General features: G+C 39.9%; 2 protein-coding genes and 1 long non-coding RNA gene across 15 annotated transcripts in view; 1 reads left to right on the top strand and 2 right to left on the bottom strand.

The window, feature by feature from the left end:
• TSPAN4 (tetraspanin 4) overlaps window positions 1–26,506 on the top strand; it is a 501,360-nt gene that overhangs the window by 444,124 nt on the left and 30,730 nt on the right. For 5 of the 7 annotated variants that reach the window (XM_074885334.1, XM_074885331.1, XM_074885335.1 and 2 more), the window contains one exon: window positions 1,770–10,317. In XM_074885334.1, the coding sequence (XP_074741435.1) occupies window positions 1,770–1,838 (69 nt within the window). In that variant the 3' untranslated portion in view covers window positions 1,839–10,317. Of the gene's footprint in view, window positions 1–1,769; window positions 10,318–26,506 lie in introns of those variants that run through there. The other 2 variants (XR_012631034.1, XR_012631035.1) reach the window with 2 other exon arrangements.
• LOC141950482 (uncharacterized) lies at window positions 6,687–22,693 on the bottom strand. Its single transcript, XR_012631036.1, has 4 exons — window positions 21,904–22,693; window positions 20,004–20,112; window positions 11,238–11,343; window positions 6,687–6,725 (listed from the first exon to the last, which is right to left on the bottom strand). It is a non-coding gene; the product is annotated as an uncharacterized LOC141950482 (long non-coding RNA).
• The window catches only part of CHID1 (chitinase domain containing 1), a 117,169-nt gene continuing 115,762 nt past the window's right edge, over window positions 25,100–26,506 (bottom strand). For 6 of the 7 annotated variants that reach the window (XM_074885326.1, XM_074885324.1, XM_074885329.1 and 3 more), the window contains one exon: window positions 25,100–25,362. In XM_074885326.1, coding sequence (XP_074741427.1) covers window positions 25,264–25,362 — 99 coding nt within the window. In that variant the 3' untranslated portion in view covers window positions 25,100–25,263. The remainder of the gene's footprint in view (window positions 25,363–26,506) is intronic. The other variant, XM_074885327.1, reaches the window with a different exon arrangement.

Here is a 26,506-nt window from a genome sequence, read left to right as displayed (position 1 = left end):
TAATCTCAGATTAGGCAGAATGGCATGTATTTTACTCTCTCCTGTCACATGTTGGCTACATTAATGCAAATACCTGACTTCTCATGGGCCCAGTACAGTAGGCAGATACACTTAGGAAGAGATGAGCACAACAAGATCACATGGCAGAGATAGGATTTAAGACTGTTGTTAATATATTACCATATTTTTTTTTAAAAAAAAAGCTTTTGAGCATCTATTTAGCATCTAAGGAGTCCTCCTCATAGACCTTGATTACATTTAGGGGATTTGAGAGACTACTGTGTTTCTGACAAAGACATTACTAGTTTGCATGGGAGAAAACACTTCAGACAATTTAAAAATGCTAATTAATATTCCTGGTAAATGCTGTGAAAGACCGAGAAAACATCTCAAAATACAAGATTCCAGCTGCACTACATGATTGAATCCAATTGATGACAAAAATTTTGATGCACTGTCACCTGAAATGAATTGGGCTCCCTCCATTGTTGATGTTACAATGCTGTTCTGGCCCAAAACATGTGACAGCTTTTGTTTTTCACGTTAACCACCTTATCATTAGAATCATACAGTGACACAACCTGAAGGACATACAGCACATGTGGCAGAGGAATCTTCTTCAGTCATGCATGCTCAAAATTATAAAACAAATCCAGCCACTGAGGTTTTATCACGCAGCTGACCCCGAAGGTTGTTCCTTTGCTAGGAAGTAGAAGGCAGTGGTCAGGGGATGCTTCCAAAAGGCACATGCTTACTATAAAACAGCACACCTAAAGCTTAACAATCATTTCACTGTGGAAGAAGGGGAAAGGAAGAAGGTAACAGCTTTATAACCATTTTTTTCCTCTTAATAAATAAAGTAGTATGTGTGTTATTCACGTACTCTTTCACAGTACTCATTAACAGGAACTACTATTTATGTAGAGATTAAATTTGAAGCAGTCAGATTAACTGCTTAATACAGAATTCATACAAAATGTTTCTACCTGGCAAACCTTTATTTCAATGACAATTTTTACAGTGGTGTTTCAAAGGACTAGTAAAAACTTATACAAATGTACTAAGTAAGTACGTACGTCAACTGGAAGGAGAATGAGAGTCTCTTCCCCCTCCCCTTTCCTGATGAAGGAATCTACCAGAGGCAGGACAGCAGGTCAGTAGCTGGGCTGGGAGAAGGACCACCACCTCCCTGCTGCTTCTCCTGAATAGGCTGAGCAGAAAGACACACACATTGTTGATGAGGCACTGATGGTTATGATTAATGCATGGACAGTCTCCAGTGATTCCCCCATGGGGACCTGTGCACACATACACTTGGAAAAGTAAAGCACAGTAAAGTAAACCACAGCATCCTTTGGGTCAAGGATGAACGTGCTTGACTTTCAAAGCAATAGCTACAGGGATCACCACACAACCCCACAGCTGTGGGCTGCTACTATAAAATATTTTTGAGCAAAAGACATCCAAACATTTCTTTTCAAGTGTACCTCTTCCCAGTACCTGGTGGCTGCTTTTCACGGAGAAATCAACTCTCCCGTGCTCTCATTGTTCATTCTGTAAAACAGCAATACAGATAAGGACAAAAGGCAGGCAGAAACCAGGAACAGAACAAGGACGTGAACTGGCAGGAAAAGCAGTATGTCATGTGTCTTCCTGTGTGTGAACAAAACCAGTGTAAATATTTTTTTCTCTTTTTTTTTTTTGTTTCAATAAATAGGGGAGGTTTTTTTACTTACTGAAAATCAATTGTATTTTTTTTTTTCTCTTAGATTCTCGGACTCACCTTTGCAATGACCATGTATTGTCAGGTAGTCAAGGCAGACACCTACTGTGCATAGATACCATTCCCAATCTTTCTGCTCCTCCTCCAAAGGACACAGGAGAAATCTCCTTCATGCTCATTCATCTGACTTTTTTTTTTTTCCCCTTTGTACTATAAACTGTGTATAATGCTATCTTTCTGAAGATTTTGTGAATCACCCCATTTTACTGAAGGAGGAAGAAAAGAAAAAGTCAGTACTTGAACTGGCACAGGTAAGAAGCAGCCTTGTCTTTAAACAGAAGAAAACCTCCAAAGAGCAATGGTTCCTCTTCCATGGCCTTTGGCAAAGGAGGCTGTTTGAGGGGCTGATCTGCAAACCAATGATAGGAAAAGATTGCACTGAGGCAACCTCTGCGAAACCTGCCACGTTGCCTTCCTGCATTTCACGGTCTGGAAGAGAGGGCATAGAAAGTGAGTATTCTTCAGCATGGGAAGAAGGTACAGAGTAGCTAGCACTGAATGCAATTGTAATTTTACTACAGTTTGCACACAGCTAAAGTGTCACGATCAAGCAGCCCTGCCTCCAAGTGTCTCGAGACAATTTTGTAGCCAGGAGAGAGGATCATCTTCAGAAATATGTTATTTTAAAGGAGTATTTTTAATCCTATGTGCTGCAGAGTCAGGCTTTTAATCAGAACCTGTACAGTGAGATCTGGCTGTTAAGGGAAAACAATATTGGACATTGTCTCACTTATTAATTGCCAGGGGCATATAGATGGTTTACTGTATATGTAATATATATTACATTCATATACACATACTGTTCTGCAAGGAGGTGAGAATACCCAGCATCTAACCTCAGAAAGAGGGAACCTTTCTATCCTATTTTACATTCCAACTGAAATAACTGAGCATTATTTCTTGTAGGAGGCACTATCACTTATACCTCTGGGAAATAAGTAATTACTTTCAGCTGTATCTTCATTTCAGTAAACAACTTGTGAGTGGGCTCTGTCATTCTACTATGGTTTTATTTTTTATCATCCCTGTTTCAAGTTAGTCTGCCAAAAAATATCACTCATTTCCACACTTGAAGATCCGTACAAAGCTGTCAGCTGTTCCTTCCCTGAATGTCACCATTTCATTAATTTACTTTGGGATATCATCATCTGCAGGTATGATAGAGTTTGCCTTGCTGAGGAAAAATCTTTTGCACATTGCTCATTTTTCTGAGAGTTATTAAGACTTCAGATGTTTATGCTTAGCTTTTTTTTTTTCAGCTGCACGCTTACAACAGCCAAGGCACATCAGTCTTTGTTAGAACTGGAGTCACCTCTCAGTTCTGTTTTTCAGACCCATCTCCCTCTGCCTGGCTGTTGGCTATAATATGCCCCACACTTTCCTGGAAGTTGCAGAAATCAAAATCATAACTTTCCTTAGCCAGAAAACAGCCACCAATTGTCCAGTTTCCCCACCCTGCATTGGTAACTGAAGTTACTGAGTATCCTTCTGTGCACACCTTCTAGTGATGAGGTTGAGAATCAGATGTTTCTATCGTTCAAGCAATTCCCCATCAGAAAGCAGCCCCAGGTAACACACATGTGACAAGGAGAAGCAGAAGCACCCCGGGGAGAGGACACAGCATCAGCAAACAGCAGTGCAGCTGCCTGGCTGCCCGCAGCCAGCCTTTGGGACCCCCCAGCCACGGACAGCAGAGTAGAGGTACAATCACAGTGCCCTGTTTTCCCAGAAAGCTCAAGGCAGCCATTGCTTCTGTGACAGACTAGAAGCACGCGTCAAGTTTGGGCAAAAAAGTTACCCTGTACCTTTAGTGCTTACAACAGGTCTCAGCTATGAGTGACATTTTGCTTACTTTGATTTAAAAGCAATTTCCAGCAGTAAAGCTGGACTCACCAAGCCACGGCCTATTGAACAATCTCCCTAACACCCATAAGGAACCCTCTTCTGGACTTGCACCATTGACAAACACTGCTTAGGTTCTGGGGGTTTTTTCCCCTCTTTGCCAATTTCCTCTTCTCACTCTCAGGCCTGAACTACTCCATGTTTTGTGGGGAAGTGCTTAGGACAGTCTGGTGTGTGAAACAGCAAATATCTTCCAAAATCTTACCCCCCACCTTTATGCATCAACCTCTGTAGCATGGGGCATTTAGCTGTGCAGGCTAAATTGAAAATAACATATTACTTGTGTGCATTTTATGTGGTTCCCAATACCCCATCACAGCAGCATCACCCCCACTGAAGGATTTTACTGCCATGCTAACAAGCCTTGACAAATGCTAACAGACTCACCTCGACCCAAGACAGACCTTTGAGTGAGTAGCCCACACCCAGACACCCCAATCGTCGAAGAAGGAGACTTACTCTTGGCGTTACACTCGCCACAGCCTCAATGCCCTCTGCTTCCCGAGCCCAGGCTGACCTGTCCACAGTCCTGCTCTTTGAAAGATGGTGTAAGTTCGTTCATTCCCTCTCTCCTCTCTGTTCCTTTCCTACCTGCGTAGGCACAGTTGCAGGTTAGATGTCCAGATTAGTTCTTGCCACAGCTTATGTGCACACAGGTGCTCCTGCTGACAGCTCAGTTTCCACCACTGAAAAGCAGCATAACAGAGTGATGAATAGATTAATAAAACATTGATTTTTTTAAGAAAGATAAAAGGTAGACAAGTCTATTTGTAGTGATCCCTGCCATTAAAAATTAACACAGAGACAGCAGGCTGATGATGGCTCAGTTGATAAGAGCAAACTGTTGTGCAGCAGAGCTCCCACAGAAGGCAGCTCTCATCAATTTGCCTGATGGTGGTGTAGGGAGAAGAGAGATCACAAACCCTCATCCTGTGAGTCTCCCAATGATACGTGCTGAGCTCTTAGACAAGACTGCTAGACTTCAGCTAAACCTACAGAACAAACAAAATGAAAAACAGAGACTGAAGACAAGGAACCACAAAGTGTGATATCTAATAATTTTCCATGGTTTAGGTGTCTTTACAACAAGATCCTGCCTCGTATTCTAAAACATGTATCTATAGGGAGTATAAACAATATTCACTCTGTAAATCCCAGTCACTGCAACAGAAACATACGGCACTAACTGCTGAAAATAAAGGGGAAGAAAGAAAAAGGAAAAAAAAAACAGAACACACATTGCTGCTAATAATTAGTTTTTTAAAAACTACCCTTACACTGCCAACTGAAACACTACTGCAACTAGTTTATAATTTTATAATTTGAACTGGACTGTTTTCTATATTTGATGTTATTAACTCTCTTCACACAGGCCAAACAGATGTTTTGGTGCTTAAAGCATCACCAGCACAATCCAATTTCAAACCACTGAACATACTGCATATAACAACTTCTCATATTTTCTTTTTAAAAGGATTGCATCCTTTCACTGCTGACAAAGTCAGAATATTTTGTGATATGCAACAGAAAAATTTTTTTTAAAAAAACAAAAAAAGGTAGTTCCATATTATGCATAAAACTCCATGTTGAACTGTTTCATTATAACTAAATACCCAGTAGTACATAATAGCCATTTAAAAGGCTGCTTGTATCACATGTATGGAGAGCAACACAGAAGTCATTCCAATTGCTTCCGTTAGCATTTTGTCACTTTTAGTAAAGTCTTTTATATTAACTTCTTTATCTTTAAACATGACTCGATACATTTAAATTAAAGACAGAACCAAAGGCAACAAAGACATTGAAGGAAAGCCTTCTGAACTTACAGTCATTGCTCTTTCTGCTTAATAACAAGATCTGAAGGCACAGGACGCATGGCTGGACCTACTGAATTCAGCAACATCAGGATTTAGCTTCTGGCTTTTTATCTTCACAATTATAATAATATATATAATAGAATATGGTTTATTTTCCTGTACAGTAACTGTCAGTCACAGCCAAATCTTATTGCTTGTACAACAGAATTATTTAGCTCCACATCTTATACTTACCACAATCACTGAAATTCACTCCAGTTTCTGTTCTATGAATACTTCTTTGTTCCTCCCCCTCAAATAAATGGAAGAATAAACCTTTATGAGTTTATATTAATAATTACCATTTGAAAGCAGCATTGTATGATAATATGGAGAGGAAGGAACTGCACAGCAACTGTAAAAATATTTAATCTTGCATCAGCAATACAGCTGCTACACGAATGCACCCAAACTTCTCACAAACCGGGTAAGAGCTGGTTACATCTTTCAGTGCACACGGCTCCAGGCAGCCTCTTCCCCCATCCCCAGGCAGGGCAGGAGGTTGTTGGCATGGAGAAAGTCCCAGCCATTCGCTCACCCCTTAGCTTCATCGTTGTGCTATAAAGGTGGCACCAAAGGTAAGCAACAGAAACCAGCAGTTATTTTAAAACCAGACTCTTTATTAACTTTGACTGCAAGGATTCTTGCTAGGTGTGAATGATCTTCATAGATACAAAGTTGGACAATTCACAGTAAGAAAACAAGTCAGGGCTCGCCATGGGAAATTTTGTTTGGATTCCATTGTGAATTCTCCCAGATTGTCACCGGTATCTTACACAGCGGGCAGGTGTCCTCAGTTCTTTGGATTCTGTCACTGCAACGACGATACATTTTTATGCATTCATATAAAGAACAAAATTTAAAATATAGATCTTATTTTTTAAAAGTTATTAAATATTCTTTAAAGTTTACAACAGAATGTCTTCTGTATTCTTTATAAATCAACTACACTACAAGCTATAGCGAGTATAGAACATACCCAAAGATGTGTGTGCAGGTGTGCACACACACAGTGTACGCAATAAAAAAAAAATCCACAGCATACTTTTTTGTCATTTCTCATTACTCGTCTTTGATTTGACCTATCCTTCCTTATAGAGTTTTTTTAATTATAATTATTATTTAAGTGGCTTACTCATTCCCAGGTAAATTTACACCCCTTCCGGTTTCCTCTTCAGGGCAACCTGAAATTATATGATAATCAATAACAATTCAAAAAATACTGGGAGATTAGGTTTACAGTGTAACAGAAGGCTTATGCCCCAAACTAATAATTTTCTGTTTAGAGCTTGTCTGTTACTGATAATTTTGAAACAAAAGGACTTCTCTTTTTCTGAGGTAGTTGCTTAGATTCAGAAATCACATACAAAAACTTTGAAAATTAACACCAGATGGTGTTAAAATGCAACAGCTAGGAAGTCCCACTATGTCAGATCAGAAAAAGGTCTGGTTAGCTGGGTACCTTGTCTGAAGTCACGTCTAGCACTGCCTTTTCCAATACGTTGTCAATACATTCAGTACACTTCAATACATTCAAATTATTGTACCCTCCAGGTCACACAGCTTCGCAGGTGCAGTTGCCTCTAAGCTGGGTGCATTCTGCCCACCACCACAGGCACGCTGCTGAAAGTGTAGGGGCAGGCACGGCCTGGAAGTGCAGACCCAGGGGTTTTAGAGGTTGTTGCAGGAATGCTCATAAAGGATAACCCAAACATTTGGTCGAAGTTTCTTGCAGCTCCCTCAATTCAGTAGGCACAGTTACATTACTTGAATTTTCTTCATCAGATTAAGTGTACCACTAGATGGTCTCATTAGCCACATCTATCTTTCTTCCCTGACTTAGTGAAACTTTCCACTTCAGTCTTAGATTGTAACAGTGAATTTCACAGTTTCATCATGCCATAAGCATTTCAAAGAACCCTTCTTATATGGATTTTAACATGTTGCCTTTCAATTTCATTTATTCACCATTGGTTCTATAATTCAGGAGTGCTAACTTAATGATTCTTACAGAAATATATGGGCACAGAGCAGCTGTATTACATTTACAGCCTCATTTGTCTTTCCACTAAAGCTTAAACCTGGGTAATAGAGTATGCTATTGATTTTCAAGATCCCATTGTATCAGAAAACTAAGCCCAGTCTACCTTGCCCCAGCAGCTATCCTAGCTCAGTTGTCTTTGCTTTTTGAACTACATGTTGGCATAGACAGAGGTGTTGTTTCTATTTTAATGAACAACTAGCCTAGTACATCAGCTGACATCCTGCTATTTTCTCAAATGTACTTAACCTGGGAATATCAAGCTTAGCTGATTATACTAGCTGTGTAACACAAAGTAGGTTCTGTCTGCATGGCAGTAATTTTCAAAGAGACCTAAGGGTAACCTACGAAACTTCATCCAAGGTTTTGTCTTGACACATGGAAAGTGCAAAATACATGTTTCTTACCTTCCCATGTGTTAAAAACCCCAAACAAATCAGGAATCTACCATTACTGACCCATCTAGCAAGTGCAATTTGAAAGGCTGTTTGTTTTTCTGAAATCCCATCAGTTGCCTAGGTGGGTCATTTTACCTTAGGCCTTGCTCCCCTACCCCGTACTAAAACTGTTTCCCCATAGAAATACTGTACGTTGTTCTGTTCACTAGAAATCGTGGGGTTTGGTGACCAGTAAGAACAGCTTAGTTCACATTCTTCCTCCAACAGCCAGAAAGCATTCACTAACAAATCTACACCTGTGCATGTTAGACAGCTACACAGAGAGCCTCCAAGTCGTCTTGCAATGCATCGGTTTTTAATGAAGAAGTGGCTGATCTGTTATACCAGGGAGTCGCTTGAGAAATCAGTTTGTTTTATGCAGAAATTTAGGCAGAACATTTTGTTACTACAGAATTGCTTAACAGAGACTTTCCTATACTTTTGGTTACAAAAATAACTTGAAAGGATGGGATCATTATCCACTATCAGCCTCCCTTAACATTCCCATGGCACTGCTGTTACAGGATATGGTTCAGATCACAGCCAACAAAACAAAACATATTAACTGTATATAATTAAATCTATATAAAACAAAGTACAGCATATAAAACAACTGTTAAAGTGTATTGCTTATGTGTTTATTTTTCCATATGGACAGTGACAAGTTTCAGGTGTAAAGCATTCATCCTGAAGATACTAAAAATTACTATAGAAATAAAGGGATTTCAGGAACTGGTTTGTGAAAGTCTATTCAGATGCACTTCATCATCTCCCTCCTCATCAGATACCTTCCCCTGGCTGTAAAGCTCAAGCCCATGCCTGCTCCAGCCCTTCCACCTCCACTGTGCCATTTAAATCTGCTGTTCTGCACGCAGGGGTACCTGGTTAATCAAGGTTCCAGTCTGCCAAATGCAGAGAGGATTCAGTTACTTGTATTTTATAACTTTAAAGTGCCCAAGGATGGACATCTGACACGGCTTTATGAAGTTCAGGTTTGACATGGGAGACCATAGTCCCTACGTAGCAGAGAAAAGCGAGTACTGTAACCAAGTAATTCATGTAGGCCTGGTTATGGACCTAACAACTAGTGACTAAATCTGAATTGCTCTCAATGTCCGCAGTTCCTGATGCCAGCCTGCAAATGGCTAGATAAGCACTGTTACCAAGCAGAACTGTCACTAGTTGTTTAGCATTCTCCAGAGACTAATGCTGCAGGGATTATTTTCCTTCCCTTTTTTTTTTTCCCCACCTTTTAACCCAATTTACCTTGGAAACTTGTTCAGTGTTACTGTATCCACAGATGCAATTAATTGATTCTGATACTATATCTCAGCTTGGATAATAAGCACCCAAAATATTGGGTTAAAAAAAGCCTCAGCTTGGAAATGTTGCCACTGCTGTTCTTTTGAAGTGCTCACGTGCATCCACACACTGCTGAGGCGACTGGAGCAGCATACGCATCCCCACCCGTTGTACTGTGGCAGCCTAACTGTCCAAGGTAACTTCCACCAGGAAGAAAAAAAAAAAAGCAATTCTCAGTTCTCTTATTTTCAGGCTCTCATTTCTGAAGGAATTGAACCCTCCCCCCCGAGGGACTTAAAGCTGTTTACAAACTCAATTAAGATGAAGCATTTGCAAGTACTCCAGGAAAAGAGCACTTCACCATGGTGCTGCTTCTGGTGCTTTCTTGGAACCCTGTGAGCCTCCACCAGATTGCTTATGACAGTCAAAGTCACTAAAAGCTTCTTTATAACCCTCAGAGTGCCACACAGCCCTCCTTCCTCCCCACCAATAGCCACTGTCTTTGTACCTGTCCTGACTTCATTTGAAAGTCTTGTTGGCTTTAGTGGAACAGGGAGGCTGCGTGGAGCTACAAGTGAAGCTATTTGGGAAAATTCTTCATGCTTTGAGCTCAGCTGTAGAAACTGGACACACAAGTATGTTAGAAAGAGAAACAGAAATATTTCCCCCTAGAAGCCAGAGGTGCTTTGACTGTTTTCCCGGTGAGCAGCTAAATTATGCAACTTGGTCTCTCAAGAACAGAGACGCCTCAAAACTTCATGGTTGAAAATACTCCTACTTTTGGGGAAAGAACAGAAAACTCAGACCTGTGCACAACTGATGGAATTACGGATTTGCAAATGCAAACACAAGAGAGTACACAGACTGAATTGATGTGTCATATAATTATCAACTCGCTCTCCCTAAGCAAAATAACTCACCAGCTTGGAAGTACAGCTTGTTGTCATGGAACTTGCTTGATATTTGGTGCTAATAAAAATTGAAGTTTTAAATCTCCTTCCTGTGAAGTCTGTGCATTAAAGTTCTTCCCTATTAAACACCTTCTTACTCCTAACTGTGCACCACAGCTGGTTACCCTGACACAATACAATCTTCATTATCAAAAGGTCCTTTGAAATAAGTGCTTGCAAGTTTAAAAGAAGAATTATCACATGAAAAACCAGCACAATTAAAAGCTTGCTGTAAATCACACTCTCTCGTTCCTGATGGAATCAAGGGTTAATGTACATTCAAAAAAATCTATGTACGTATGTTCTCAGAACTAGAATATTCCAATGCAAGCAATCTTTGCTGTGGATGACGCACGACTCCAGTTTATCCAGACTTCTCCACCAGGAAAGGTGAGGAAGAAAAGGGAAACTAAAAATGACAGGTATGAAAAAACATAGGTAAAAAATAGGGGAGAAGGTTGGAAACAGACAAGAGACCTGGGCAGACAACACTTGGCACCTGAGCAGGCTGTTTTTCCCCACCATAAGGAACAAAATTAGAGGAGTATCCTATGAAATACACAGTCAGCTCACTCACAACAGCCACAGCGTTCTTTTAGAAAGACGCTCCCAGAACTGAATCAGGGCTGCAGCATGTATAAAGCCTCTCTATAAACTGTTCCTTCTAGTCCCCGTGATTTAGCAGATTTGGGGTTTTTGAGTCTTGTGTAGATGGTGGTTCTCTCGGTTCTGGGACTAAAGCAGTCCTTCTCTGTAGCACACAGAGACCTGTATGACAAAAGCTGTGATGTTCTGCAGCCGGGGGCATTCTGATAGTCTTCCTCTTGCCACCCTGGCAGTCACACAGGAAACTTCCTAGCAGAGACACTGCAGCTGATACTGGAGAATGGGGGGAAATCACTAACCCCATCTAGTATATACAAGGTCAAAGGTATGCATATAAATGTTCAGTGCAATTTTGTTTACCTTTTTTCCTTGATCCTGCTTTCATCCTGTTCTGACTGCTTCCCTGTCCTCTTCAGACTGCAATCTCATCTACTCCCCTCCCAGGTGCTGCAGGTTCACAGAGCTACTGAAGGACACAGGAATACTCAGATGATGAAAATAGTTACAAGGGGTAGACACTGATTTCTCATATATCCCCCAACCTTCAGTACTTCCAGCCTCACAGGAGATCAATCCAGGGAGCAGTGGGGGTGAATTTATACGCAATTTAAACATTACTGAAAACTGCTGAGATCCGTGACATTTAAAAGAACTCAGCGTGTCACAGCGGATGTGTCACTGGTCACATGGAGCACAGTGTCCTGCAAGTTAAAAAGCTTCCTGAACATCAGTGTAATTACACAGAACGTAAGGGTGTTCAGCTAACACAATCAGATCTAGTACCAAACAAATGAGCGCCCTGCTGCCTTATTTGCACAAGCAGCTCTGCTGAAGTATAAACAGAAATCCAGGATAACACTGCCATTCTCAGTGCTGATGATGCAAGCTTATTTAATTTTCATTTTAATTTAGTGAGCTCTCACTGAAAATTAAAGATTCCCTGAGAGCTTTATAGCATGAAGTGGCAAATTAAATTGAAATTGAGATAATCCCCAGAAATGTGTACACAAGTAAAGCAACTCTAAGTCCAAACACCTTTCAGACTGGTAAATTCTTATATAAATAAGAAAAAGCTATCTCCTACACAGAAAATATTCTCAAGCCTTTCAATTTGTCTGAAGACATCCCAGAATGCATCACATTGTGTCTACACTGTCATTGCAGTGGGACTACTCAGATCTCTATCAGAGAATGAAGTGCTATTGAAATGGGTTACATGAACCAGAAGCACCACAGAATTTCACAGACAGGAGTTTAAAAGAAAAAAAAAAAGAAAAAAAAAAAAAGTCAGGCAGCCAGCCAAGCCAGTCTTTTTCAAATTTCTTCTGGCTACCTTACTGTGAGCACATATCACAAGCCTCAATATAATTTTCACTTCAGTATTTTCAAATAGCAACATTTGCTTATTTGAAAGCCTAAGAAGATCTCTGTTTCGGGTAGGAAAGTTGTTCAGCTCTGCAACTCCTGTTTTTCAGGCTTGTGTAAAATTGTTCCTGTAGCAACAATATAATAAGAAGTGAAAACCCACACGGAGTGACAGTCTGGGTGGACAGATGTACACAGAGGGAATTTAAACTTCAGGAATGAAAGTAGATTTGCCAGTAGGCAAGGTTGTGCTGTAGTTTCAGTTATGTCTTCGGTGCAATTTCTGAAGCAGAGAATATGATGATTCTCCAGGGAAACTGCACAACCACAATGCCTAAGCATATTTAAAGATTATCATTCAGGGCTTTTAAATCCAGCTCTATGTTTCCATTAATCCACTGAGCTGCCAGCCCAATCTCACACTGGCAGGCTCACTCGCTTTCTAACAATAGAGAGCTTATTAAATATTAAAGTCTTAATCTTAAGTACTTCTGTATGACTAAGAAATCCTAAACAGTGCACAGAAGATAAACATTTTCCCACTAAAAATATATATACACACACTGGTATTAGATAAAGGCAAATGTCTCCACACTAGCAGGAGAATTGTGTAATAAATCCATTCATTTTAGGGCAGCCCATGTGTCCCAGCAGTCACATTCTCCCCCACTCGTCTAGACCCAGGGTTCACAGGCTTCTCTCTGAAGGACAAAAGCACACTTCTCTCCTGCCTTGAAATGCCAGCTTAGCAATTAGAAGGAGGTTCATGGCAGGATTCACACTACTCTGATAATACTGATGAGAAACACTAGAGGTAGAGACAGGCAGATAAACAGTTGGTTAAAGGCAGCAGGACCAGCAGCACAGCTGATACTTGATCTCTGTTACTTTCCATTACATTATTTTAAAAAGCATTCAGCCAAGATAGCTTTGGCTTAGAAATTAGGCTAACTAAAATGCATAAGCTGGACACATAACCAACACAAGATTTTCTGAAAAATCCTTTTCTACCTAACAGGGAAGGGGGAGCATCTAGTCAGATGGATTACTTGTATTTCAGCTGATTCACTTCAGGTGGGGTGGGGGAAAACAGAAAAGCTTTTAGCTGAGATTTTTAGCTTTTCATACTGTTAAGGCATTCCACCGGACCCAAGAGTAAAACAGATCGTCACCAGGAAAGCAGTCAGCAGCAAATGAGGGTCCTGTTTGGGACCTCTCCTGTGGAAAGGGGCTGGGGAGTACCCACAAGGGTGCCAAAACCCCACCTGCTTCGACAGATGACCTGTAGTGCAAGCAGTCCTGCTGCCCCCTGAAGCAATCCTGTGAGCTAATGGGGACTGTGGCTTGTTACACTGAAGAACTAAGACCTTCCCAGATTAGCTAATCCTTTTGTCTTCTTTCTCTGTGCCCTTCTCTCCAACCCAAGTTTTCTACTGCAGCCAGATCCACTCCTCTCTGCGCAGCATCACCATTCCCTTGGGGGCTGGCACACCGAAACCACTCTGCCAGGAATCAGAGGCACAGCAGCTTCTCTACAAACAGAAATATAAACTTGAATTTCCTTTTCTAGACTTTAGACAGGCTCAGATATCAAACAGTGGTCAGAAAGGCATTACACTCACAGGGGCAAAACTTGGATGTTGCCAAACAATGGAAGAAATAAGGAGCCTAGTCTGGGTGTACACGTGCAAACCCAGAGATGAATCAAAACTAGAATACTGGGTCTAGTGTGGAGGTAAAACACGATGAGGCAAACACCAAGCACCCACCTCAGGTTCTTCCAGCATGCCTATACTGGCAACCTCAGCACAGGCTGGCGGAGACACTGTCCTGCCCTGTGCCAGGGGACACCGCTTTGACACAGGTAGCACGTGGGCACTGCCATTCCCCTTACACTATTTACACATGGACACAAGAGAGTAGCTGCAAAACCAATATACTCTCAAAAATTTACCATGATTTTGTCAGATCTCAACATCCAAATGGATGTATTTGGCTAGAGGTTTAGCAGGGGCTCAGCCTCGTGTTTCCTTGACCCATGTTATCTACAGGCCCATCAGTATGGAACAAAGTACTTCATTATTCATGTTTGAGGACTATGATTAACATTTCATAAAAACAGGTTCTGCAGGTACTGCAATAAAGTAAGGAGGTACTGAGGGCTACAAAACACATAAGGCTTCAAAACCCTTGGAAGGGATAATACAGCGTGCAGAATTATGTAAGTCGTTTTGTACTGCAAGTCAATCCCTTTATTAACAGGGGATTACAAGCAGCACAGCATTTGGTATCATTCACACAAACATAACCCGTGTATTAACTCCTACACGTGCAAAACTCAATTCACTGATACACTCCTGCAGTGTACTCTCCCCACCCCCCCAAGCTTTTTATCTAGGAGAATGTTAGTACTTCAGATTTAAATTTCTAAACCTGTCCTGGATTACTGCAGAGCGTGGCTCTTCACAAGAGCCCAGAGGAACACGGTTTGTACGTTTACGCAGAACTCTATGAATCTTTGTCCTTCTTCCACTAGTGGCCATATGACCATACCAGGGAAACAGTAAGGTCTGAGAAGTGACTCATTTAATACAACAGAATTTGAATACTGTTTAAGACCAGCCCTTGAAACAATTGCAGATTTGGTAATAAAATGATCTTCCACTTATCAATTCTTTTTGTGTGTCCACTACTTAGTTCATGCTTTAATCCATTTGAACATCTATTTTATAAAAACAGTCTTTAAAAATACTCATTACACATGCTTACAAATGCCTCTTTCTGCAGAAGTAACAAGACCAGAACAGAATCATTTCAATGGACAAAACATCTGAGGTGCAAAATAGTTTGAAGAAAAATAATGTGTTACTTACATAAGTACAGGAAGTAATTATTCTGATAATGTGCAGAACAATCCACAAGACATTAAATAAAAATAAGCATTTCATCTTCTTTCTAAAATTCTTTTATAACCTCCTCTTGCTAGGCAAGCCAAGTTTGCCTTGCCATAAATTCTATGTGCCCTAGTATAAAGCACGGCAGACCTATCTCATCATAATTTAACTTCTATCCTTACCCTGCTTAATGCTCCAAGTTTAATTTAACATTGACAGAAATGAGCGGGAATAGTTCAAATTAAGTGGAGAACAGCCAATATTATGAATGCACATTCTACCAGCCACTTCCAAATACTGAAAATAAAAGGGATTTATTCTCCAAAGCCTACCAGTCCTCAGACCAAGATCCTGCCGACAGATCTATTAGCACCTAATCTGCATTTTGAGATAGACCATATATGGGGGACAGCCCCTGATGGAGACTCAAAACTAGGGGTACTTTTAAAGACAATTCAACACAGCACTGTAGGGATCTTTAATTTTGTGCAAATAATTCCTCTCAGCTTCACTTTCCCAAATCACTTCTGATGCACATTTTCAATAGCTGTCAGGCAGTTGGACTAGATGGTCATTGTAGGTGCCTTCCAGCTGGAACTCTTCTATTCCAATAGGAATGGCAAAAAGATGAGACATTTAGCAGGACAGATAATTTTGAAACTAAACCAAACATCCTTCCTCAGGGTGATGCAGATTCGAGGGGCTACTTATGAATCCTGCCTTTCAGCTGAGCATCACAAGTTTTACTGTCTGACAGAAAGCAAAGCTTTACCGTGAAAGGAAAGCGCTGGATAGAGAGATGCCATTAGAGAACTCGGAGGGCTTACCAGGTGCTCCTCACTTCCAGTGCTGTGTTTCCAGACCACTCCAATACAATCAGAAATTCAAAAACATTTTCATGTGCAGTGAGTCATGCTGTTACCCTCCTGCTTTGTTAGCGGCTGCAGTCAGTCTGGGTGACATCTCCCCATCATCATGAAGAAACTGCCAAATTTAAGTGCCTGACACCTGCACTGTAGAATGCTTCTCACTAAGCAAAGCTTTCATTATTTTGGGTTTGCTCTGAAATTTGAAGTAAATTCTTTCAGATGCAACTGTTTACTTCCAGAAAAGCCCCAAGTGAGTTATTTGGTGCTACCAGTAGAAATACCTTAAAAAGCAAAAGGGTATTATTACAGAAGTAGTATCATCAATAAAAACTTGGCTGAGCTATAAAACTTCACAGCATAGCTCTGTTCTCAGAAGTGTTCTCCTTTTCATCATTCAGAACCACCATCTACTCTGCTCTTCCAAATAATGGTTTTAAATTTTCTGCAGGACAAGTGAAAGGCATTATTACTTCTTTCGATTCCTCCCATTCTCACTGAGTCAACACAACTGCAGGAGATGAAGCAGGATTATGTTTTCATTTGAGATTAATTAAAGAGCTGCAATCAACCTGCAGCTGCACTGCTAAATTCAGTTTTAATTATAAACAACAACAAAAATCCTAGAAAACAAATGGGCTCCCAGACATGCAAGTCAGTGGCAAAATGGGGCCTGTGGAATCTTTAAGCAGCAATGGTGCCTGAACACCAACAGCGCTTGAATGCCAGCAAAAAAAAAAAAAAAAAGCTTTCACTTACAAAGAAAACAGCTTGGAAATGAAAGCTGAGCAGCAGTTTGACTCAGACATCACACAAACACGGAGACCACACAGTCACTGTCAAAGGAGACACATACATCCCCTGAAGAGCGGACACAAGCAAGATTAAAAAGCACAAGGTTAGCCATGCAAATGTGATCCACTACAGATCCTCTCCCCCCCCTCCCCATCTTATTCAGGTAACATGCAGAAAATGCCAGAAGTACCAAGGTGCTGGAAATATGTTCAAATACTGGGGGGTGGGGAGCCACAGGGGGGTTGAGGTGGAGAGAAGATGACTCACAGGAGTAACAATTTAGCTAATGGCAGGAGGACTAAACCACCATTACACTCCCTTTAAAGTGTACAATCAGTAATTTCATGACTAGGAAAATATTCAGGCCTTTTAAAAGGTCCAGCTACTGTCTGTGGCTTTCTGACTTACTGCAGTAGTTAATTCTTCCACCTGATTGCATGCTGTGCAAATTACTATTTCCATTTATCCTTTGCAGAGTTACTTGCCTCCATATCTACAAGCAAAGCTGTTTTCCCTTAATCTGTGGTGGGGAGAGGAGGGCCCCATCACTTCCAACAGTATCGCTCAGAACAGCGGCGTACTCCATTCCCTTCGGCACGCACACAGCCCCAACTTGTTGTCAACAGATTGTTCTGAGAAGACCCTGACACTGTGCATGAGGAAGGGACCCTACTTTGCTCTGGCCCGTTCTGGTTTCTGATGACTCGGCAGCAGGGTCTAGCCAGCAGGTGATGGGAGAGTCAGAAACCTTGGCTCCCATTTGACTTTGATAGACTTACTACCTGAGGCTGAAAAAGCAATTTTCTCTTTGTTTCCCCTTCATCCTCTGTCTGCCAGGTCTGTTTAAGGCTGTGTGCTCTTTAGAACACTGTCCTCTTCTAACTCTTTACTCTGGGAATCCTACCTGTTTTTTTCAATGCAGTTATTATCCCTAACAACCAAGGGCTCTTGAGAGGGAGAGGGAAAAGGCTTCTCATGTACCTGATAAATTGAGTTTAATGCTGCACACACTTGAAATTCAAATTATACGCCAAGACGCGTACCTGGGAAGGCAATGAGTATTTACAATATTCATGTTGTCATCTGCAAAATTCACTCAGTAACTTATTTCTCTGCCAAAAAGCGGTGGGAGAAGCCATCAGAACAGTAACCTTAGTTTTTACAAATATATATGCCAAGGATATGGCACTGACTCTGCCAAAATATTTCATTTTCTTGGCTGCAAGACAGACAAGGCTCAAAAATGCACACGGATGATCTTGGGAACACAGGGGTTTAGGTTTTGCTTTGCTAAGTCTAGCTCTCTGCTGCTCCTACAAGAGGGAGAAAAGGAGAAAGTGTGTTTTTGTCTGAAAGCAGTTGCTTTGCCCCATTCCTTCCCTCTCATCTCCCTCAAGCAGCCACAAGCACTCTTCCCCTTTCCTGCCCACCACCTTAAGAGACACAGGCAGATAAACTCAATAGCTACTGCCAAGGGGAGAAGATGAAAACTGAACACAAAACTGGGACCAGGCTCATGCCAAAGGTCTAAGCATTCTATATTAGAGAGAACAGGAAAGTCTTCATTCCGGGGATGATGAACATTCTTCCTGCCACTTCATTTGTATATTTTTTTTTAACCCTCTTAATAAAACAACTGAAAAATCTGGTTCAATAAAAACCAAAACTCTTAAAACTTACTGCCCATTCCCTCTTGTATTAAAGGCAGTAATCCCAAATCCTAAAGCAAATGCTAACAGTATAATTTAACCCTCAGTGCTTTAAAATCATCAATAAACTTCCAAACCAGGCTTTCAAGATACGACCTCAGCCATCTCCTGTGTGCAATTGCATCCTTACGTCAACCACAATTTCAGGGTTGATATGAATGAAGAAAGGAAGAATTGGATAGAATTTAGAATCCCAGCCCACTGTTTGACACAGAAAGTCCATTTAAAACAATTCCAAGCTAACAGCAAAATCAATTTAATTTTAACAGAAAGTTCCAAGTTAAAAAGCAGAAGCAGCATGCAAAGGCCTGATACAGCAGACAACCATTTAGTGCTGTGATTCTAAAGGCATCATTGAATAAAACACTTTCCAATGTTAATTCCAGCTAATGATATCAGTAAGCTACCTGGACCCCCCAAAAATATTGACTGATTTTAAGTTGCATCTGCAGTTGCAACCCAAGAGACAACATATTTGCAAAGAGGGGTGCTTACCATTTATGAAGAAACTATTTGTCTACTTGCATTAGCAGAACTGGTCTGCATTATTTATTCCAAACACCTCCACCTGGTTCATCACTAGCTCCAGCTCTAGTGCAAAACAAAGGCACTTTAGCTTTCACTTAACCAGATTTATCAGTTGTTTTAATGAGAGCAAAATGAAAAAGATTATTCGCGCAGAGGTTTTTTTTCACATAAGGACATGAAATAGCAGAGCAAAAATAACTTAACTGCTGGTTTTAGACAAAAGCTCCCCTCACGGCAACTTAAACAGCACTTGCATAAAGGGGGAAATCAGCCCAGAGGTAGCTGCTACAAGCAGAGCTGAGCTTTACCACCCTACCACAGTATCACTGTAGAAACTACAGGGACTAGGGAGCCAGCTTTGCAAGTGACATAAATTACTCTCTCCTCTCTGCGTGGTCACAACACGCCCAGGCATCTCTTCCCCAACTTCCACAGCACAAGAATGCTGACACTGCTACTACTGGGCTTTCATCTACTCATGATATGCAAGCGTGTCCACTCACAGCATTTGTTTTGTTCAGCCCCCAAAAGGAGCATAGGAAAACACAAAAAGGTTGCAAAAACTGTAATAATAGTCATATAATCTGTAGCAACTTAACTTTTCTGCCCCATATGAGTTCACCTGAGAAATCACAGAAGAAACATTAAAGATTGGGTGAAAATGGATGTGCACAAGTCTTAAATAATTTCCTACCTTGGGCAGTAACTGCCTGCTGGCTATTTTTAGTCACAGTCCTACCCTCCACAACTGCCAAGCAAAAAGCACATATAAGGGTATATGCTCGCCACTGGTGCACTGGACTAAAGCTCACTGAAATATATCAAAAGGCCTACATAGACCATTCCTAAATACAGGTAGTAAGGAAGAATAGAAAAGTAACATTTAATGAAAATTAGCCACATCTATAAGGGTTTTTTGAGCTGTTTTAACACTTGCAATAAACAAAAGAAAACAAAATTCAGTCTTACCTTTTTGAGTTGTATGAGCAGCCACCCTGTACCATAATGTGCAGAGTACATATTGGAGGCAACTGGTGAAACAGCCTCATCTTCTGCCTTCTATTCCACGCACACTGACCTTTGAGGAAGGTGAGGTATATCACTCAGGCGATCCGTGCTGCAGCCATACACACAATGGCTTTCACTTCACAGTGAAAAATGACAGAGCTGGAACATTAGATAACCCTGCTCCAAGAAACTGCACCTGGATTTACAGAAAAATTCAACAGTCCTCCAAGCCTTACAGCAAGTCACTTATGCAAAAAACACATAGCATGCAATCTAGAAATTGGAGGATCCCTACCTGCTACCACCCCACGTATGTCTGGTGTGATTAGTGGCTTCTGGTAAATGAAATTAGGAGAGTTAAGAAGTCTCTAGAAAGTCAATATGCTGCTTATCTACACTGAATATTTTCACATGAGCCTCATTACTCTTCTTTGAAAAAACAGGTGGGCAAGGTAATGCCCTGTGATTAAGTTCTACTTCCACCTGGGCAGCCAGATGAGAATTCATACACAGAGAGGCAGCCTTTTAGTTTATGTTTTGCTTTCCCACACTAGACAATAGCTAAATTTTACCTTATTTAAACTCCATATAATGGATGGATCAAAATACAATAATCTATGTACCACATGAAGGCAACTTAAAAGTCTCCCTCTGCTTTGCTCTCAGCAGTTGACTGGAGTATTAGTTCTAACATGTTGGAAGTCAGAGTAAGAGCTGATTTCATTAAGAGCTTGTAAGAAATATATTTTTTTGTTTCTATGAAAATACCATACAGTTTTTCTATAGTATTTTTTTTTAAATAATTTTTGAAGTTATATTGTCACCAAATAAACATTAAAATATAACCAGAAAAGATAACTGTTAAAAGTAGGAATGTAAAATGACTAATTGTTTTCAATTTCGAGTCTTAGATTCCATTCATTCACTTTTTTTTTTGCAAAATAACATTTTGTTGTAATGTTCTTATTCCAACAGAATACTCTTAAAGGCATATTTCAGCTTTTAAGTGATGTTACTTATTTTTGCAACTTTTTGAATGAGCAATGTTAATCAAATTCTATTCCAGTTATTTTTCATATTAAAGATTTTTTTTCTAAAGAAAAGATGTATTTTTCCACAAGACGGAGTATCAAAGTGATTGCCTGGTAGACTACAAAACACCAATTCAGGCTTAGTTAATTTGCACTTACTACATAAAAAAGAGATCACTGAGGGAATGGGATTTTCAGGAAAGAGCTACATGCAACCTCTTCAAGCTGCAGAGGTAGAATCCATCTGCTTTGTGCTGCCATTTGTTTAACTGAAGTCAAACAGCTGGCACTGTGTATTAATCAAAACAATAAACTTCAAGAGACACGTCCCAAATTCAGGAGAGACTGTAATTACAGTTCCCATGAACATCCATTAACTTTGCAGTCTCCACAGAGAAGTATGCACAAAACACCACCCCCACCCTTAAAAATAATGACCGGTAACAGCTCATAGTAGAAATGGAAAATGTATTTTATATCTTCATCTGAGCCCATAAACAACACTAAATTGTTACAACTTGCTCAACAATTCTTTATAACTAAGAAGTGGTTAAAGAAGCTGTTTTCCTATCGTCATTCTTTGGTCTACCTTACTTCTCTTTCACTCCCAACTTTCTTACCTGGAAGCTACTGTTAATTCTGGAGTTTGACACCTACATATGATAACAAAACCGAACTATTCAAAAAGGTACCGAAACAATTTTCCTTGAAGAAGTAGCATCTCACAATGAGACAAGCAAAACAATTTATTTTCCACAGTTCTCTGTTAAAACTGTTTCTCATTACAAAGACTCTACGGCAGCTCTGGTTTTTGAGACAGATACACTTACCACAAGAGACACGTTTCCTGAGATAAGATGCGATGCTGTTCTCCCAGGAGTATGGTCCATGTGATCCTGCAGTAGTCAGATAAGTCCTCTTTTCTGTCTCGGTAAGATACTTAGCTGTATACATATATAAAAACCCCTTGCTAACTATTAAAATGATGTGTTTGACAATAATTGACAATAAAAATAGAATCATGGACTGGTTTGGGTTGGAAGGGACCTTAAAGATCACCCAGTTCCAACCTCCCCTTCGCCTTAGCACTACACTCCCTGATAAAGAGTCCCTCCCCAATACTACTTCATATCGAAGGCCAGCTACAACAGAATCAGCTGCTATTTCTTTTTCTCAGTAAATGCAATAAAAATTGTGCAGAAACATGTATTTATCTTAGCCCTGTGTGAGTCTAACCCAAAAAACTAAACCACGGGGAAACACAAGAGCAAAGGTCAGTTGGAAGAAAGCTCCCCTTGGCATCAAGTAGATAAAAGATATCCTTACATTTATAGCACCTGAGATCTTACCCTAATATACAGAAATTTTTCTTGCAACAGAAGCAGATTATAGAGTACAGCTATTTTTTTTTTTAATATATCTTAGAAAACTGAATGATGAAATATTCTGTTGAAATAAACACACTTGGATTTCACTGCTTGCTCTACTAGATGTAAGCTGTTTTAATAGGAACCCTAGATATTTCTCCCCAGTCATACCTCAATTCTTCAAGTATAATGTCTTTGGCCTTGCCTGGCAAGTACTGCATTTAAGGAGTACTTTTTTTTGTGCAACAACAAACACACATACTTTTTTTTTTGCCTTACAGAAAAATGTTTCTTTGCATTGTAAAACAGTGCTTTCTGGTCTTGTTGAGATGAGGGAATGAAAGTCACCTGCCATGGTCCTTACAGCAGTGCCACTCCAGCACTCCCACCTACCTTCTGCCCTTCGCTCAGTTTTCCCCACTTCTCTGAGGGAAAGTCATAAAAACAGATGCTCTGCAGAACTCACTTTCATACCAGCGTCTCTCTCCTGTGTCATCTTTTCACACATGTGGTGAGGTGCAAATTTCAAAAGAAACCTGTTTTCATGGTGTCTCGCTTGATGGCACACTGCTTTGTGGATTCTCTGTTATCTAATAAAAGACAACCTGACATTCCCACACACTGAAAAATTAAGCGAACACAAGACTAATCCGTCAGAAGCTGATCTTCATTCATTCTGGAGCTTACATGCCTTCTGGTACTCACTTTTTTTTTTTTTTTTTAACAGACAACTTCACAATAAAGAATTATGCCAACTTTGGTTTTTTTGGAATATTATCTCTAAAGCAACAAGCATGTTTTGCCTTTAGAGAAAAAAGGCAACATCCTTGGCCTCAAGCACCTATATACCATGAATGGCTCAAAATCACAGTGTACTTACCTGGTATTTATTTTTCATGGCACAGCAATGGTTAGTTTGATCTTTTTGACACACAGAGGTATTCATTCTATCTCTAAGGATGGAAAAGACACTTCTTTCTAACACAGCTGTACTCACAGACAAACAGGAATCCTGACCTTCATAAAGAATCATCACGGAATATAAAAAAATTGTGAAAAACATGATAAATTACATGTATCTTTTCTAGAGAGGAAACAACAAGCTAAAATGAAATATCCTTTTCTTCCCCATACCCAGTTTTGAAAGCTACCTACTAGCTAATATAAAAATGGACGCCATTTCACATCACAAGTCCCTCCATTTCCTACAGACTATTTTTTTTCTGAGACATTCTGGTTCAGTAGTGCCACTGAAAGTAAAAAAAACCTGTAATACAATTTAATTCTTGTGCTATTTTAGATACCATTGCCAGAGTGACTTTAAATTGCTTTTGAACGAACTAGAAAGTTCAAGTTAATTGAACACAAGGATTCACGTAGCAAATTATCTTACTACTAATGGTATGGAAGAAAAAAGCCTGATTAGTAAACCCTGCTGGATACTTGCAATGTGAGATGTTGAGAGATGCCAGAACTAAATCAGAGAGGTGAAGATCAATAGTTCTTTAATCAATGGTGGATTACAGTGGGATTTATTCTGCTGAAAGCAGCAGGGGCAGATAAATTCCCCACTGAGATTAATTACTGGGAAGGGTGGATGCAAACAGAGGAGTGCAGTTATCTTTGTGACAACTGTAAGTGGCAAGAAGAACACCAGTGGGAGTACAGAGCTATTGCCTGGGTCTCTGCTGGTGACCAATGACACCCTCATCAAATTCCCAGCACCTCTCTGTTCCTCAGGAGAAACTGCCTTGAAGCCTGTGCATTTCTACAAACACAAATATTGTAAATCAAAAAGCAGGGACACAATTTTTTGGCTTTGTTTTTAAACTGATGGGTTGTTACAGCTTTTGGGTTCATAAAAATTCTCTATTATGGAGATGAAAGCACCAGTGTATACAGCTAAAGAACAGCAGCTTCATGCACAAAGATGCTGGTCACATTCACAGCACCTATTTAAGTCAAGGGGTTGTCAGAGCTGCTGTGGGGCTCTGTCTATGGGGCCAGCCATGTAATCCATCACTACCATTAGAGCCTTGGGTGCTAAACATTATAGTTCCCACAAACTAACCACTAATGCATCATGCACTAGTGCTAATTACTGTAAACTGAGACACTAAGCAGGCTAAGCAGAGAGAAATCACAGAACATCTCTTGTAACAAAACCAATTTCGAAACAAGTCATAAATTGAAATTACTGTGACTTTGAACTACTTAAGGAATTTACTAACACGAAAAAACAAACAGAGCTAACAGCTTAGTTTGTCAGTGCTTGATTTTCTACCAGCTTGATGGAAAGATATCTATTTGGTCTCCCCCCAACATTTTATGTTGATTTACCTTATCAGAAGACAGCAAGATGCAGAGTCCAGCAGATATTAGATTTGCTGAACATAATCTGATGAATTTATTTGTTCACTTACTTTGGTTCTTACCAGCAATTGTTTGAGAGGTCTCAGTCTTAAACCTTGATCAGATGGCATCAACTTGTCCATTTTATTTCTTGTAGAAAACATTTCAGAAAATATTTTCAACCCTGGCACCATCCATCCCAGTTATTTTGGTCTGTTTTCAATGAATCTGAATTCAGGAGCTTTGAAAGAAATTTCTGGGGTTTTTTTTCTCTGAATTTTATCAGATATCAACAATCACATCTGTGTGGCAAATCAGAAAAGGCTCTTTATTGGGAAAAATGAAAGTTTAATACAGATATGATATAAATTACAAAAAATGTTTTAAAAATCACCTCTCCAGTATACCCAAACTGATTGAAGGTAGAGTCTCAGTGAAGCAAATAAAGTCTTTCCCAGATCATCTCTTATTTTAAAGCAGGTCATAAAAATAGTCCAGGCCTTGTCCCAGTTCCCAGATGGATATTCCAGTGCCCAATTCTTTTGCAAGCTCTAAGCGCAACTGGATGGACTAAGACAAAGACACATAAAGCAATTACCTTTTAGTCAGAGACATTAGATGCTCAATGCTGCCATTTCTTCATGCAATTATCAGATTTTTAAAAACATCTATCCTTGAACCAGATACTGAAAAACTTAGTCTGTATTTCAAATACTCTCTGGTTAGCAAGCAATCATTCAGTAAGAGACAGTTAATTGCACCAGTTAATTCAATGACCTAATAAAAGATAACCAGCTAAATAGACAAAATGCCACAGAAATAAATCAGGTTTATGAAGTATGCAAAGGACTATTCTAATTCAGGCTATCATTTCACAATGTGCAGAAATTCTAACTCTACCCAGAAATGTCTCAGGGGTAAAATAAAACTTTATCACTGAAGACAATTGGAACAACTTGTCAAATACCATCAAGATCTCTTACCTACCCTTGCCTTCTGTCAGGACCAGTCACAGTTTTCATTATCACAATTCTATTTTAAAGAGATTCTGGGAGATTCATATTTAAAAGTATCCCTATTTGAGCTCCAGCCATTGATTTGGAGTTAGTTTAGCCATTGGTTTACAAGGGAAGCAATGCCACAATTAATCTTCTGCACTTCCTTCAGTTCAGACAATAAAAATAATTATTATTTAATCTTTTACTTTCAGGTTTTTTTCCTTTGAAGTGCAGCACTGCAACGTTTAAACTGCTCACACCAGGGATCTGTTTAAAACTCTTTTCCACAGGAAGCAGAACAAAGTTTCAAGGCATCATTAACAGATCTACTGGGCCTGGTGTTCATGACTGCTTTTAACTAATCATGAACAAACCAATTTTGAGCAACCTGCCAGTGATTATAACATTAAGAAGGGGATGAAACACACTCATCATGGGGTTATAAAATGAAGTGTTCCCTGACCATCTTCATCACCATTATATGAACAACTCTTTGATTTTCCCCAGCATACAAATAACAAAATATTTCATTACAAGCTTGTTGAAATTGGAAAGAAAACCCGTTTCCATAAATTCACCAACTACCACAGTCGAGTATCTGTTAGAGAAGAAGTAATGAATGAAATGCACAGGAAATAGTGTTCTTAACCTGGTTAGTACTGACAATAGCAGGGTGAAATACTTCCACTAGGCCAAAGCGAATGTAGTGTAACAAC

This window comes from Strix uralensis, chromosome 15 (genome assembly GCF_047716275.1).
Source record: "Strix uralensis isolate ZFMK-TIS-50842 chromosome 15, bStrUra1, whole genome shotgun sequence".
Lineage (NCBI taxonomy): Eukaryota > Metazoa > Chordata > Aves > Strigiformes > Strigidae > Strix > Strix uralensis.
The sequence above is the reverse complement of the archived record's forward strand: the minus strand, read 5'-3'. Positions and strand labels throughout refer to the sequence as shown.